Here is a 17689-nt window from a genome sequence, read left to right on the forward strand (position 1 = left end):
GACCAACACCCCGAACCAGGGGCCCTCAGGACCAACACCCCGACCCCCTGAACCAGGGGCCCTCAGGACCAACACCCCGAACCAGGGGCCCTCAGGACCAACACCCCGACCCCGCTTCGCCGCTAGATCATCTTTTACTTTCTCAGCCGCTGAGGCCCACAACCCAACGTTGGATTCCCTAACTCCAATCACCCGAGCCGTGGAGATCTCCATATACATTACATCCAAGAGTGTCAAAGCCCAATTGATCATTGTACGTTTTTCGGGTTGTTTCTATCTCATGGCTATCAGTTTTTTGGCTGCTGTAACTCCCGCTAAAATTGGTATTTTTTGTTGTATGGGAGCTGGTAGCTGGGAGATATCATTTAGGAGTAATGTTGTTGCGGAAAGTGGAATTGTCAGGTTACATATATATCCGAAAGCTTAGTGGTTATGGATTTCCAAAATCGAGCCACCGGTGGATGTTCCCAGAACATGTGCAGATAAGTGCCAGTGGCCCTCAGAGTGCACAGGGTGCACTGAGAGTCAGCCACTACACCCATAGCACACAGTTTCCTAGGTGTGAGATACGTCCTATGAATATAATTCAAGTGTATTTGTTGGTCACCAGACATCATCCCAATCAAACTCAGGGTCCAGTTCAGGAATGTCCTCTCGCCAAACTATATCTAATGAGAGATTCGTGTATGTGGACTTGATTAACACATTGAGTGCCAGCAGGGGGCGCCAGATTTAGCGCTTGAATGCCAGCCTTTTTGGACTGATTTCCCGATATTTCATGATTTTCGCGGAGCTATTTCTATATTCTATATTATGGCTATGTGTCTAATACGCCCGTCGCTTATCAATGACTTGCTTGCAGTCAACATGTACAAAACGGATTGTTTTTTCATCTGTACATTTCCGTTTTATACCGTTTTGAAAAACGGACGTTTTTGAAAATTTCCAGAAAAAAAAAAGGTTCTGTGATAATAGCTCTTTAGTGGAATACACAAAACACGGTCATTTTTCGGCCTATTCATGAATCGTTTTCAAATAAACGCTAGATTATCGATAGTATATGTGTACTTATGCACGCTAGAGAAGCGGGCTGAAAAATCGATTATCTATTTCCTGGTCAGCGCACACACACATAGGGGACACAGGGACACGTTGAGATATAATGTGAAAAATACATCCGATTACCCCAAGACTGGTAACATAGATTCCTTACCTCACATCAGATGTTCTGCAAAAAGATTATTCCAATTCCTGATCGCCATTCCAAATATCAATCGCGTTTATTGATCCAACGTTAGGTACTCGAAACACATATTCCACGCTGTTCTGAGGGTCTACAATGAATCCGATCGGCTCGGGTTACATGCCTGAGAAGTAAAATGTGGAATCCGGATTTTTTTCTTCTCATACATTTTCATTGAGTCCAATCCAATGGGTGCATCACCATCCGGGAGACGATAGGGGGCTGTATTTTCCCTGTTCGAGCTCATAGACAGTCCCAATGGTAACGTGAGGCTAGATTGATGAAAAATGAATGGATATCGCCAATAAACGCAATAACGATTAAATAACTAGAGTTATCGTCATTGGCACTCAACGCATGGCATGAAATAACGAGATTTCTCGTGGCTGGCACTCAAAGTGTTAAGAGTGTATAGAAATCCAAAACAAACCCCTTGAGGTTGTTCTGTCTCCTATGAGACTAGAAGAAGGGTGAGGATGTAGTGGCTGAGCCCACGGAACCCCATGTGCCCTGAGGATGTAGTGGCTGAGCTGAACCCCATGCGCCCTGAGGATGTAGTGGCTGAGCCCACTGGACCCCATGCGCCCTGAGGATGTAGTGGCTGAGCCCACAGAACCCCATGCGCCCTGAGGATGTAGTGGCTGAGCCCACTGGACCCCATGCGCCCTGAGGATGTAGTGGCTGAGCCCACAGAACCCCATGCGCCCTGAGGATGTAGTGGCTGAGCCCACGGAACCCCATGCGCCCTGAGGATGTAGTGGCTGAGCCCACAGAACCCCATGCGCCCTGAGGATGTAGTGGCTGAGCCCACAGAACCCCAATGCGCCCTGAGGATGTAGTGGCTGAGCCCACGGAACCCCATGCGCCCGGAGCGCCGCTCTTAGCTGTAAATAAAAGTAAAAGGAGGAGGAGCCGGGAAGGTCATAAAAATCTCTTAGGTTTTGAAACGTGCGAAGGCCGGTTTTATCATAAACATCCCCCAGAGTATGGACTCCCTTCCTTTCCCACTGAGGGTTGTTAATGGGTTTGTTATGGTTGGTTATGAAATATTAGAGTCGAGCTGCCATGGGCACTTGATAGTACAAGACCCCTGTGCGTTACGCCATGTCTGAATCACATGGGAGATGATAGGACCAAATCGTAATTGACATTTTCTAATCGAGCTGTTGGAGTATATTATATCTTGCGGAGCGCTGTCGAGACACTGCCTGGCAAAAGCAAAAAATTCCTATCCATCCTTCAGGTAGTTCTCTGCCTCAGTAGCCAACCCAAACCTCTTTCTCGCTCCATCTTTGGTTACGATAGAAAGCCTGGCTGGAAATAGTAGTGTTGGTCGGCATCCCATCTTCCAAAGTTCCGCCATGGCTTCTCTGTATTTTCCATGTTGGGCAACGACCTCCGGGGGATAGTCTTCGTATATAGCGATGGAATGGTCCTTGTAGAACAACTTGTCCCTTTTGGTCCGGGCCTCCCGGATGATTAGCTCTTTTGATTCATTGTTTGTAATCTGTGGATTCTGACAATAGCTCTCGGCTTCTGTCCCTTTCGCGGTTTAGCCATGTTAGCTCGATCTGCTTTGTCACATTCTGGAGGGCCAGCCAACAAATCTTTACCCAGGATGTCTTGTAGCATATCTGGAACAAAGCTCGAAGGATGGACACCTTCAGTGTCCTCTGGGATACGACAATTCTTATATTGTTCCGTCTTTCACGAGACTGAACTTTGGTGAGCCTAGCTTGAATCTTGGTTAGTTCGCCTAGCTTGATAGCTAGGTTCTGTTCGACGAGTTGCAAGCGCTGGTCCTGTTGACTGGCTTCTATCGTGAGTGAGACAATCTCTTTAGAATTGTCTACGGTTTTCGTGTGGAGCATTTCCAATTTCTTCTCCAAGGGTTGAATGGCCTCTTTTATCTCAGCTGATACCGCCAGGCGATAGATCTCAAAGTGCTTCTCTAATTGCTTCTCCAGCTGCCTCTCCATCAGCTCCGTGAGAAACAGCTTGATAGCAGCCAGGCTAGTATCACTTAGCGTTGCTTCGGGTGTGCTCAGCGATTGGAGTTGTACCCTGTCGGCCACCAAGGACGCAGAACCGCGCATATTCGTTTGTTTGCTCGCCATAAAAGTAATAAGTTGTCGAAATCATGAAAAAAATTATAATTTAAAAAGACTAGTGGGGCAATAAAAGTATTGGTTTGTAAAAGTTAGAGGAGCGGATGTGATGTGCAACCTCACTCCATGATACCGGTCCCGCCCCTTCAAGTGTACAGTTTTAAAAACTCTGTGTTTAAGTCCCGAGTCCAACATAATTTACAGTATCCTCATATCCAGTTCGAAGAGAGAGAAAAAAATAAAAAGTGTAATTAAAATTCTGATAGTTGTGATTTCTGATCGGGTAAAAACTAAAAGCTGGGAACAGACGGAGTTAATTAATGACTCCATTTACTGTAACTGGTTCTTCTTTGTAAATAAGTAGGCTGTGTTGACATCAATATATTATATTGATGTCCACAAGGACGTCAACACAGCCTACTGCCTCCTGTGTGGCTGTCCTGAATGACACCAGCACCCTCTAGTGGACAGTCAGTGGAATGGCAGAATGATGAATCATTGAATCTGAACAAGGCAACAACACAGAGAACAAAGAAAATACCAAAGAAAGAGTTAATGTTGTGACAAAACACATTTAATTGTATATAAAATAAATAGCACATCCAAACACTTTATATAATCCAAAGTAGAAATACCATCACAACCAATGTCATCATTAAAAATGCTAAACTACAAAATGTCTAATTCTTTTGTGGAATTTAAGTCGTTTTTTTTTGTCCTTCTTTCAAAACAGAAGATTACACACGGACGCAGGTCTTTCCATTTTTGGAAATTAAGATAAAATATTTCCGTACGGTCATATCAAGTTGTGACTGAAAGAGAGGGAGTGGCGGCTATGCAAGACTCTATATACAGTAGCTCTATATACAGTAACTCTAGAACAGATCAACAATATATCCAGCGCATCCAAGCTTGAAGCGGTTTTACAAAATTAAACAGACTTAAGCACTTTGTGCAAGTAGATGTCGGTATTCTACAGAAAAAAAAGACATGTAACTTTCAACAACACATAAAACAACTTCAAACAAACTATAGACGGTTTCACTGGAATGCTGTTGCTAGGGAACCCGTTGCAACATATTGCAACAAGAAGGGTTCTTTTAGAAGGTCGATTGTTGTGTAAGAAGTCTGGCCCAGGTGTTTCGGAACAGGTCATTAATCGGGTATGAAATATGGGCTGAAAAAGCCACTTCAGCACCACGTACAGATAGGGACGTACCAACACCGATAATGGTCCGATACCAGAGGCTAAAATAGATTCAAAATAGAATTTCCCGAATCCAAAAATCTGATAGTAAAGAAACACATCTAACGTGCCAGAAATGTACTTGATTTTGACACCTTAACTCTCTCTAATGGAGAAAACTTGTATTATATCTCAATAATTTTGTATCCAATGACCCCCAGAACGACGGTCCAAGTCTACTGTTCATTAAATGTGATGGATAGGATCGGTATTACTCAGTATCGGGCCGATAGCCAAAGCCTCGGGGGACAAACGGTATCGGGACTGAAAAAGTGGGATCGGTGCATCCCCACTTACAGATGCCTTAGGGCCCAAAGACGACCGTTCTTTATGTCCTCTTCATCCCAACATTGATCCTCAGTAGACTGCTCCTCCGCCCAGTCAGTAGACTGCTCCGCCCGTTCAGAGTGCAGCAGCAGTGGCCTCAATAACACCACCACCACCACCACCACCACACCCACCCAAGGACTGCAGTTTTCCAATCACGAGTCTCCTGTCATTATGGAGAGGAACTCCGCCTGGTTTACTGTGAAAGACAACAAGAGACGGTGAATTTCGGTTACAGCGGCTAATGCGTCATTGGGAATTTGTACACGTGCCACACACACTCTTTGCAACACGTTCTGCCTCGTAAGAATACCGTACAGACCAAGGTGCCAAGCACTTGCGGTGATATTTTCCTTTACCGGCACCTACACTGTGTAGCATATTGAGAGGGGAGTGGGGACCCTATTAACTGTTACACCGCTGAACTGGCATGCTGGGTACAGCTCGCTACTAGCTAGCAGGCATGTGCAGGGGGGGGGGGGGGGGGGGGGGCTTTGGGTGCCCAAGCACTTCCCCATGGGCCAAGACCAGACATTTTACTAATCACTACCACACAAGGTGGCATATTCTGGTCAAGTATCGGTATTTTGAAAAGGTAAATGTCTGAAGACAATATTTTGATATAATATATTTGATATCATAATAATAATAATAATGTCACATAGTCATAACTTTAAGCCAATGAAGATACCCATTCTTGATAAAAGTCTGTATGGGTAAGACCAAACATCAGTAACATCTAAAGTGGCAAAGATATTTGGGGTGCCAAATAGTTTGTAGGGCCCATATGAAGATTGCTGTGTAATATAAATATTATCTCTTAGTACAAAACTCCATGGTTTGGGGGGGGGGGGGGGGGGGGGGGGGGGGGGTTACTGGGAGCAGAGACAGAGTGACCATGGTTTGGGGGGGGGGGGGGGGGTACTGGGAGCAGAGACAGAGTGACCATGGTTTGGGGGGGGGGGGGTACTGGGAGCAGAGACAGAGTGACCATGGTTTGGGGGGGGGTTACTGGGAGCAGAGACAGAGTGACCATGGTTTGGGGGGGGGGGGGGGGTACTGGGAGCAGAGACAGAGTGACCATGGTTTGGGGGGGGGGGGGGGGGTACTGGGAGCAGAGACAGAGTGACCATGGTTTGGGGGGGGGTTACTGGGAGCAGAGACAGAGTGACCATGGTTTGGGGGGGGGGGGGGGTACTGGGAGCAGAGACAGAGTGACCATGGTTTGGGGGGGGGGGGGGGGTACTGGGAGCAGAGACAGAGTGACCATGGTTTGGGGGGGGGGGGGGGGGGGTACTGGGAGCAGAGACAGAGTGACCATGGTTTGGGGGGGGGGGGGGGGGGGTACTGGGAGCAGAGACAGAGTGACCATGGTTTGGGGGGGGGGGGGGGGGAAGGGAGCAGAGACAGAGTGACCATGGTTTGGGGGGGGGGGGGGGTACTGGGAGCAGAGACAGAGTGACCATGGTTTGGGGGGGGGGGGGGGGGGGCTGCTTGTTGGCACTAGAGCAGCCACTCCAACCCCGGGGTTTGTGAACACATTCTGGGGACACAGCCAATATATCTCCCAGTGCATTTCTATGGAGCATGATGGCTCAAGTGAAACATCCATTTCATAATAATTTCGATATTTTCATTCCATAACTTCCATTCCATAACACTTTTTTTTTTTACCTTTGTAATTTATTTTCAGAAATTACTGATATTTTTAAACAATTTAAGACCAAAACATGTTAAATAAAAAAAATTATTTTAAATAAAAATAAATGTTTATAAAGGATACAAGTGTGTCCGGAATTCACACTATGGATAAGCCAACCCTGAGTATTCTCAATAGACATCTAACTCACTTGAGACCAAGTCACTGTATTCTGTGAACATTGTACAACAGTTAAAAACGGTAAAGTACAGTAGTAGGCCTTAAATGGCCAAAGCCAAAAGTATTGGTATTATATCGGCGGCCGATATTATATTTTGACATCGGACATTTTGACCATATCAGCCAATATTATATCGGCGGCCGATATATCGTGCACCACTAGTTACGTTGTATCCAGGCAACCATGACATGGAGTGTTTCAATGCTTTTCCTTTTCTCTGTGAAGCAAAACACTGGTCCATGTTGGCTTAAACCTAAAAAGGAGCTTTAACATCACATTTAAAGTACAAGATTCCATACATCATTGGCATGACACTAACACCTACACTTTTGTGTATATTCAAGTGTATAAATCTAAATATTTGAAGTGTCAAATCTCAAATCAAAGACTCCAGCCACCCAAACAACTGCCTCTTTGAACTGCTGCGGTCAGGCAAGCGATACCGGAGTCTCATGGCAAGCACAGAAAGACTCAGAAGAAGCTTCTATCCCCAGGCCATCAGGCTGCTTAACGAACAATAACACTATGCAACAACCATCAAATGCACTCACAGCACAGCACACACACCCACACGCACACACTCACTTTAAACAAACAACTCACTGCAGCACCCACTTACACACTTTGGAACACCTAAACACACTTTATATTTATTGGTACAGAATTTGCACTACAACCCATACCTCATTACACCTTACTGTAAATTGTACCTCATCCCATTTCTGATTTGCACTATATAGTATATTGTATATTAGTATATTGTATGGTAACTCAGTTACTTCTACTCTGCATTGAACATTGTACATATGTACATACTGAACACTTGTGCCTACGTACGTGACTTCTATTTTATACTTGCTATACTTATTTTATTTTATACCTATCTATTTTTGTCTAGCACAGTCTCTGGAGCGTAACAGAAAGAAGCATTTTGTATAAAAGTATTCTGTACAACTATGACAACTAATAAAGAAACTTGAACTCAATAGGTCAATAGGATTAAGCATCAACACTAGGTTGTGCAAGTAAAGATAAATGGTGATGGTGTTCAAATCACCTATTATTGTGTGTAGGCCATCAAAACCCAACCTACTGTAGATACAGGGTTCACAGACATTGCAAAATGAAATTCAAGGACTTTCAAGTACTTTTTCAAGCACTATTTTTCATTTAAAAAAAATAACATTTAAAAGTTAATTGTATCCTTTTTTTTTTTTTTAAGAAATCGGATCCAATATGTATGGCTTAAAACCTATTTCCGACAATCAGTTACACTTTAAATGAAAATAAATGATTTCTTGATTCAGAACAATTTGATCATGGATGAAGAAAACTGTTCAATGCGAATGGTTGATTTGAATTTCAAGGACCTTTTAAGCACCGTGTTAAAGAATTGGGCTGTTTTCAAGGAATTCCAGGCCTTGACTTTTTTTTGGTAAAAAAATAAATCAAGCACTTTAACCCTTTCACTGCCACACGACAGAAAGTTAACCCTTTACTATCACACAACCGACGGCGATGCTCCGCGGAGCTAATGATGCTAATGATGGAGCATCGCCGTCGGTTGTGTGATAGTAAAGGGCTAACCTTCTGTATTGTCACAGTGAAAGGGTTAACCGGCTGTTGTGTGGCAGTGAAAGGGTTACTTCAAGGACCTTGTGCGAACCCCGTCACTCACTCTCTCCGTCTCCGTCGGTGTCGAACTCGTCGATCATGCTGCGCAGCTCCTCGTCGCTGATGTTCTCGCCCAGCTCCCGCGCCACGCGCCGCAGGTTCCGCAGGCTGATCTTCCCGGACTCGTCGTCGTCAAACAGCTTGAAGGCCTTCATCACCTCCTGCTGCGGGTCTCGCTCCAGGATGAGGTCTGTCACTGTGGGAGGAAGAGGAGGAGGACAAACAAATATATACTAGGGATGAGTTCCAGGAGGAGCTCTGTCACTGTGGGAGGAAGGAGGAGGACAAACAAATATATACTAGGGATGAGTTCCGGGAGGAGCTCTGTCACTGTGGGAGGAAGGAGGAGGACAAACAAACAGCTTGAAGGCCTTCAGCACCTCCTGCTGCGGGTCTTGCTCCAGGAGGAGCTCTGTCACTGTGGGAGGGAGGAGGACATACACATATATACTAAGGATGAGTTCACATTTTCAAATAGTCGTGCCAGCAGTCTAATTTAGCTTGTAACAGATATTTACTTGAGTAAAATCATGGAAATTAATGTAAAATCAACACAAAGAAAGTATATTTAGATTCAAAGACTATTTTAATAGCTTTCTTTGAATACAGTTTCTCTCCTGTGAAATACAAATGTTCAACAAAACCATCAACATTGACTCAGCTAGACCTCTTTCTTATATGCGCGGCGCTAAGATTGAAGATTTTTCACTCCATAGATTCATCTAGATTAATTTATTTTAATGCTTTAAATCATTTAAATTAATCTCCAAAGTTAAAGCATTAATTTTGACAGCCCTAATATAATTATTATACTTTTATAAAAATATATATTTTTTTTTAAGAAAACCATTCTTTTAATAAATTTTTATATTTAGAGGCAGCCTAATTTTCATAGTGTAATTGAACTAAAAGATGCACATGTTGAATATTGTACTAAAGGGAGTATGGTCTGATGTAGAAGGTCGGATAACTATAGCTAAGATTGAACATAAGAACAGGAAAATAGCGTTGATAGCGGTATACGCCCCAAATTTGTACGAAGAAGATTTCTTCACTACACTAACCAATGCAATGTTAGACATTCCCGATTACTCATTTATAATAGGAGCGGATTTTAATGCCATATGGAACCCAAGGATGGACAAATCTTACCTCGCCTTTTCCAGCGAACAAAAAAATTCATCGAAGGCATTAAAGGATTGGTCGAAGATTACAGGTGTAAATGACTTATGGCGGTTACTTAATCCCACGACCCGAAAGTACTCTTGTCGATCTGCGAGACATAATACACTATCCAGAATAGATTATGTCTTTGCATCACAGAGACTATTTGATAATTATGAAGTGGAAATGATACCCAACGCACTATCAGATCACTGTTATTTACTCCTTAAAGGTACATTTGGTATACTGTCCTCCCGAGCCCCAAGATGGCGATTTAACTCGTTGCTGCTTAATAACAAAGAATTCATTACACAACTCAAAGAAGCTCTTATAGTATTCCAACGGGAGAACGCAAACTCGGTGCAAGACCCCAGAATAATATGGATGTCGGTAAAGGGAATGATCAAAGATTTCACGGATAGCTTTTCCTCCAAAATGCGCAAGAATCAAGGCACAAAACTGGCTGAGCTGGAAACGCTTTACTCAACGTTATTTAATTCTCTAAAATACAACAACTCAACTCGACTAGAGAATCAAGTTAACGTACTAAAAATAGAGATCAATGCCATATACAGACAACAATCGGAAATACAAATACGCAGCACAAGACAACAGCAGTACTCCCATGGTTCCAAACCCAGCCACCTATTAGCCATGCGATTAAGAATTAATGCAACATTTGCAGATATAACTACCATTAGAGCACAACAAGTACTTGTAACAGATCCTGTAAAAATAAACGATACATTCAAAGTATTCTACTCCGACTTATATAAATCAGAAACGACCTTCGATCAAAACAAAATGGACACATTTCTTAATCAAATTATTCTCCCTAAACTTTCAGAGGATGACGCTAAACAGTTAGAAACACCGATCACACTAGAGAAACTCAAGAAGGCCATAACCGCAATGAAAAGTGGTAAGGCTCCTGGAAGAGACGGTTTCCCATCAGAAATGTACCTTTCTTGTTGGGACATAATTGGCCCCTTATTACTAAATATGATCTTATACTCAGTCAAGGAGGGGAACTTCCATAAGAATGACAATATTGCACTCATAACAGTCCTCCTTAAAAAAGACAAAGACCCCAACGAGTGCGGTAGTTATAGACCTTTAAGCCTCCTCGGAACAGATATCAAACTGTACTCTAAGGTATTAGCCATCAGATTACAAAAGCATATGACGTCTTTAGTTCACCCGGACCAAACTGGCTTCATAGGAGGCCGCCTGATCACTGAGAACATAAGACGAATACTGCACGTACTTGATGCCGACAAGGAGGACACCATACCTAAGGCGATGCTGTCCCTGGATGCTATGAAGGCCTTTGACAGGCTGGAATGGACGTATCTGTGGGCAGTGCTAGAAAGGATGGGGTTAGGAAAAGGATTCATCGATATGATTAAAGTATTATACAAAGACCCATCGGCCATGATTACAACAGGCACAATCATCTCCGAAATATTTCCGGTATCACGCTCTGCCAGACAGGGTTGTCCTCTTAGTCCCGGACTGTTCAATCTATCATTAGAGCCTTTAGCACAATATATAAGACAATCCCAATCCATAGAACCAATCGTAATCAAGGGCACACAACAAAAAATTAGTTTATATGCGGACGATGTAATATTGTTCATGCAAAACCCCAACACCACATTGCCTCATCTGCTCAAGTTGATTGAGGACTTTGGTGATTTATCGGGATTTAAGATAAATTGGCCGAAGTCGGCTTTCCTTCCACTTAACACCCCTGCAAAAAAAAATACAACCCTCCCAGGACAGATACCGATGGTAAAACATTTCAGATGCTTGGGAGTGGAAATATTCCCTACCATAAGACAAACGGTGAAGCACAACTACACAAAAATCCAAAACAAAATCAAAGACGACCTTGATAGATTGGCAAAAATTAAAAACACAGTACAAGCACGGATATCAATAGTTAAGATGGATGTTCTACCTAAAATCAACTTCTTCTGTTCAATGCTACCGTTACCCCCTCCAGAGGGTTACTGGAAAAGATTACACTCCTCCACATACAAATTTATTTGGAATAACAAACCACCACGTATAAAAAGATCCACCGCACAGAGAAATAAAGCAGATGGCATTTCCAGATTTTTTCCTATATTTTAAGGCGTACACATTAAGTCCATTGACAACATGGTTTGACTCCCAAGCATTAGCATCCTGGAGAAAAATAGAAGAAAACATAGTAGCCCCACATAGACTGAAGGACATAGCATACACTAAACTACCAATCAAGCACTGTGAACGAAAATTTTGCCCCATAATTACTCATGCGATCCGGATATGGCGTGAATCACAAAAAAAAAATCCTAACCCACAAAAATGGCACAATCATACTCCCTTATTCAATAACAATGCTCTCTTAATTGGAAAACGACCTATAAGATTCCCTATATGGGAAGAGCAAGGCATACACTCATTAGGGGATGTTTTTAACAAACAGGGTTTTTGTAGTGATAAAGAAATACGCAAAAAATGTAATCTCACCAAGTCCACATGGCTTTTTCACAAACAGTTAGAGCTATGTTTGAAGTCTCACGGTGTTCCATTAGACAGACCAATTGAACACCACAGATACCACAAATTCTTCTACGCAAGAGAGACATCGAGAGGTTTTGTTTCAGAATTTTATCATCAATTACTAACGTCCTCGTATGAAACCCTCCAACTTGACTCTGTCTGGAGGAGGGATATACCAGACCTGGAAAATGACTTTGATTGGCAAGGAGCCTGGGCAAATGTCCGACTTACATCAAGGAACCCGGATCATCAACAAATCAATCTTAACTATATTCACAGGACATACTTGACTCCTATAAGACTGTGCCGAATGGGGCTCAAACAAGATTCCAAATGCACCCAATGTACAAATGGGGACGAAGGGACATTTATGCACATGTATTGGGACTGCTCACCAGTTAAGGCATTCTGGAAAGATGTGACCCAACAAATATCAAAACTCGTATCTTGGAATATACCTGTACACCCCTCGGTATTGCTGTTGAATGATGTTTTTGAGTTTGCAGTGAATCCACAGCTAAAGAGATTGGTTTTATCGGGTATCACAGTAGCCAAAAAGCTGATCGCATCACGCTGGTTTCAACCGAAAAAAATTTGCCGTAAAGTTTGGTTTCTTACATATCTCGATGTAATTTACCATGAAATATCTACAGCAAGAATTCTGGGTCTCAATGAATCCAAAATGTCAATGTGGTTAGAAGTGGTGGAGAGAATAAAAGCTAGCTTATAATGGTAGTGTCTGGTTAGGTGCGAGGGATAGTGGAGGTACTTCTCAAGGTGGGGTCCGGGAGGGGGGGTTCGAGCTGAGCATATGTGTGTAGTTTTTTTTTAGATAACAGGTATTATGGGTATATCTTATATAAGACAACTAACTAAAATGTGATCTCATTGGATGTGCCCTGACAATTAATGCTTGTATATCTTATCGTGTGTTGTCATGTTTGTTTATATGTTTGTTTAAAAAATAATAAAAAAATAAAATACAAAGATGCACATGCTACTGTTTCTGTTTATTTATTAAAACCGGCTGATAGGCCAATGCAATGCTGTTATAGGCTACGATTGTGAATGGTGTCATTTTGATTTATTGTCGGTCAGCTTGTTCACACAGCTGAGCCGATAAACGTTCTGAAGGATTATCTGAAGTGCCTATTTATGTGCAATACCCTTTGATTTTAATGATCCGTTCTATTAAAAAGAATAACTGAATTTAACTGAAACTGAACATTTTAACTGAATTTTTTATTTACTGAATTAGACTATTCTAAAATTATTTTGGTCAGTCATGCACATCCCTAATATATACCCAAGAGTATGAATATGGTCTCTAACTACTACTACACACCCTCAAGATCCCTACGCTCTGCATCTTCTGGCCGCCTCAGACCCACTCCTATCAGAGCTCCTGGGGGGGGGGGGGGGGGGGACATCAAAACAAAGCAGGCTATTCTCTGTCCTCGCTCCACAATGGTGGAACGAACTCCCCACCACAATCAGGACAGCTGAAACCCGGACAATTTTCCACCATCGACTAAAAATACACATCTTCAAACAATATCTGAAATAATTTTTTTAAATAAATAAATACCTAACCCTCTTACTTACTGTATTTTTACTATTATGTACCCTACTACTATGCTACTATTCTTTTATTATTTTTTTTATCCACATTTTCTCCTCTTTTTCTATTTTTCTCCTATCCCAATTTCGCTGTGCCAATTCTCCCCTCCCCTGTCTTGAACGTTGCTCGCATATGCCCCCCACTGGCCGGTTGTAGGGAGGATAGAAGCCTTGCATCACATGTCCCCTCCGATACATGTGGAGGCAGCCTGTCACATCTTTTCACCTGCCAGCGCGGACTCTCATTTGGCGAGGTGTAACGTGTGGGAGGCTCACACTACCCCCACTACTTCCTGTCTCTGCTGTGCAGGCGCCCTGACCGACCTGTAGGAGTCGCTGTCCACAACGTCCAGATTACCACCCATCGACTTCCACCCGCTAACTCTGCCAATTGAGTTAGTATGACGGCCGGCCCAAGCCGGAGGCAACGCCGACAGCCGGAGTCGAACCCGGTGTCTCTTGCGTTGGTGACGAGCGCAATGTCCGCTGCGCCACCCAGCCGCCTATGCTACTATTCTTATATCACTACCTATCTTGCTAATATGTCTGTGTGTAACACTCAAGCTCGATGTTATTTGACCAACAATACCACCAAGCCTCAGCTGCCAGAGATGTCCCCCTCCTGCTGACTTGTTGTTCACAATCTGTGAACGGCGCGAGACTCACCCACTTCGTTGAAGTCGTCAAATGTTATTCTCCCGTTTCCCTCCCTGTCGTAGTCCTTCAATATCTTCAGGACATCTACTTTCTTCACTTCAAAGCCAAGTGCACGCATTGCCACCTATTGGAACAGTTGTGTTGGGGTTCAAACTGGTGTCATGCAAGGTAATCAAAAAAATAATTATTTTTGTTTGCTTTCTCTTTTTCCCCCTTTCCGATTTTTCTCCCATCCCAATGTTAGTCGTTATGCCAATTCCCAATCCCCTACCTGGTCGTTGCGCACTTACCCCTCCCTACCGTCGGTCTGGGAGGGCGGAGACTATCACATGCTTCCTCCGACACATGTGTAGCCAATCCCCACTTCTTTTCACCAGGCAGCGCGGACTATCACTGGGCGAGTGTAACGTGTGGAAGGATCACACTACCTCTCCCCAGGACCCGACCTTGCTGTGCAGGCGCCCCGACCGATCTGTAGGAGTCGATGTTTTTACAACAACCAGGACCCACCCTCGCCGGCTTCCCACCCGCTAACACTGCCAATTGTGTTAGTATGGACGGTCGGCCAAGCCGGAGGCACCACAGCCGGATTCGATCCCACTGACTCTGTGGTGGTAAACAGACGCTTAGTCCGCTGCGCTACCCGGCCACCAATCAAAACATTTTAATCAATGAATTAATTAATACATCCCTGTATAGTCCAAAGAAACTATAAAAGAAGGAAGTGTCCATTACATCAGAATACCAGCGTTCTATGTTCTGCTTCGGTGTCAAGACTTTGATGCCAATTCTAGTAAATCCTGTATTAAAATTTTAAATATACCAGCTATCTGAGGAAATATACAATCAAACGTTAGCTAGAAACAATGCAACAGATTGCTGATGATTCTGACATCCAAGCAAGTTAAAATGACAGGTTATACAGAGTTGTAGTATAATATGTACAGTGATACTGTCTCTACACCTGTATCACTGTACATATTATACTATAACGTTGTACATACATCTGATTGGAACTACACTCAGTAGTAGTACTAATTTGTATATTTTGTATCCAGTTTAATCACCTGTACATTGTTGTTGCACTTTACTGCTACATTTGCACTCTGGTTGGATGCCAAACTTATCTTTGTTGTACTGTACTTGTGCTGTATGATGACTATAGATTTGAATGATGACCCTTCCTTCTTTTATAGTTCCCTTGGTATCATCCTTTTTAGTGGACTCAGACATGAGACATCCAACCGACATACTGCGACGCGGCGTCCCCTGCAGCTTCTAATAGTGTGTAGTCACGTCAAAACTTGGGAGAGGAGACGTCACTAAACATACAGCTGCTATATCTTTCCCCCCGTACCTTGAGTTCATGGTAGTCGATTTCTTTATCCTTATCAGTATCGAACAACACAAAAGCTTCTTTGATTTCATGTTTCTGCTCCTCTGTAAGCTCTCGTCTCTTCTTGCGCTTGGTTTTGTCAGCTGCAAGTTCAGTTCTGCAAAATTATTTTACACATGAATGAATGAATGAATGAATGAATGAATGAATGAATGAATGAATGAATGAATGAATGAATACTTTATTAACAGATTGTGCAGAATGGGTACAATACAGTACGGCTCAATACACACAATTGTTAAGGGGATGCAGACCAGAGAAAGACTTTAGTCTTGTTTACATCAGGGTCCCCCATTTTCAATTAATCATAAGATACATGACATTTATGGCATAGGGACATACATGACATACAGGTGTATAGTACTGTTACATTTGTGTGACATATGATATGCAAATATACAGTACTGTTACGTATATTTATAAAGTAACGTTAGTTGAACAGTTCAGAGGATTGCTGGCTGACTTGCAAGTCAGAACACGTTTTCATTACAGTTGATAACTTATAGCTAAGTTAATAGCTTGAGATTGCAAACCAAGAAGACAGCTAATCTTCCTAACGTTAGCCCCGCTGCGACTAGCAGCTAGTTAGCCTTATTATCCATGCTATGTATATATGCTGCCTGTAAATCAATGGAAGTCAACATTATTACATTAGTATTAGCGTAATGAATTGTGTAGCAGCTAAAGGTGTGTTTACCTTAACGACAGGCTCATTGTGAAAGGTTGACTTGACGACAATAGACCTGGCAACAGAACTGGCAGAATGTAAACAACCCCAGGCTCACAGATCCGTTGAGCCGCGCTGCACGCCGCTATTGGTGGGTTGGTCTCTAGGTTGCAGTAACGTCCTCTCTGATTGGTCCAAGGTGCTGCAAACCTCGTTGTCAGACTCATAGATAGAATATAGATATCTATGGTCAGACTCATCTGGCAGTCGTTTACTGTAATGTCGAAGTGTAGAGTTGCTCTGTAAATTTAAACATAGAACACATATAATATCCTATTTTTAGTCTCATTTAATTCTATGTTTATCAAACTCTATATGGGATTGAGACGACAAATGTAATGCTTGTTTATTATTTTAATAAGCAAGACTTTTTTAATTTTGAAATGGACAGTGACAGATTGGCTCTGCAGTGCAGCTTTCCCCCCAGCAGGGGTCCTTCTAAGCCACGAGTGGTCCCTCTAAACATAGATATCTATGCCTCTAAAGTCTAAACTAAAGTCATAGATATCTATAGAACTAAAGTGACACTTCCGCCCGCCCCCTTTCAAACGGACATACATCGTTGCATCGTTGATCCATAGTTCCATAGATCCATTCCATTGCCTACCTATATATCAAAAAAGTAGTAGATATTAGAATAAGATTTATGTAAGAACATGAACAGGAAATAAAACAAAAGAATGTCATTCTGAACAAAGATAGATTTTTTTAAATATAGGTGATTATGATCAAGGCCAGATTAAGACTTCAGAGGCCCCTGGGCCAGATTCTTGTGGAGGCCCCCCCACACACACGTGCACGCACGCACAGTGGCGTTTTTATATGTCACTTCAAAAAATATATAGAATACCATAATTCCTCTAATAGTAACCCCGGCTTGTATTTGTTTCAACTGTAGTGGATACCAGGCTTGTATTAGGAGGAGGCATGTATAAGAGAGAGGCCTATATTTCTAATTTTCGTATCTCTTTTATTTTTTTTACTGAATGAATGAATGAATGAATGAATGAATGAAAACTTTATTTAACAGATTGCAGAATCAGGGTTCCCACGGTACCTGGAAAACATTGAAAACATGGGATTCATTTTTTCAT

At 42.6% G+C, this 17689-nt stretch overlaps 1 protein-coding gene across 1 annotated transcript; it reads right to left on the reverse strand.

Moving 5' to 3' along the window:
• Positions 1-3935: 3935 nt before the first annotated feature.
• On the reverse strand, positions 3936-16654 carry cetn3 (centrin 3). Its single transcript, XM_084324495.1, has 5 exons — positions 16566-16654; positions 15830-15965; positions 14482-14596; positions 8483-8674; positions 3936-5123 (listed from the first exon to the last, which is right to left on the reverse strand). Exons 1-5 carry the CDS (start codon positions 16580-16582, stop codon positions 5080-5082), a joined length of 504 nt encoding a protein of 167 aa, XP_084180621.1. The 5' UTR covers positions 16583-16654; the 3' UTR covers positions 3936-5079.
• Positions 16655-17689: the final 1035 nt, after the last annotated feature.

This window comes from Notolepis coatsorum (assembly GCF_963971535.1).
Source record: "Notolepis coatsorum genome assembly, chromosome: 11".
NCBI classification, from domain to species: Eukaryota; Metazoa; Chordata; class Actinopteri; order Aulopiformes; family Paralepididae; genus Notolepis; species Notolepis coatsorum.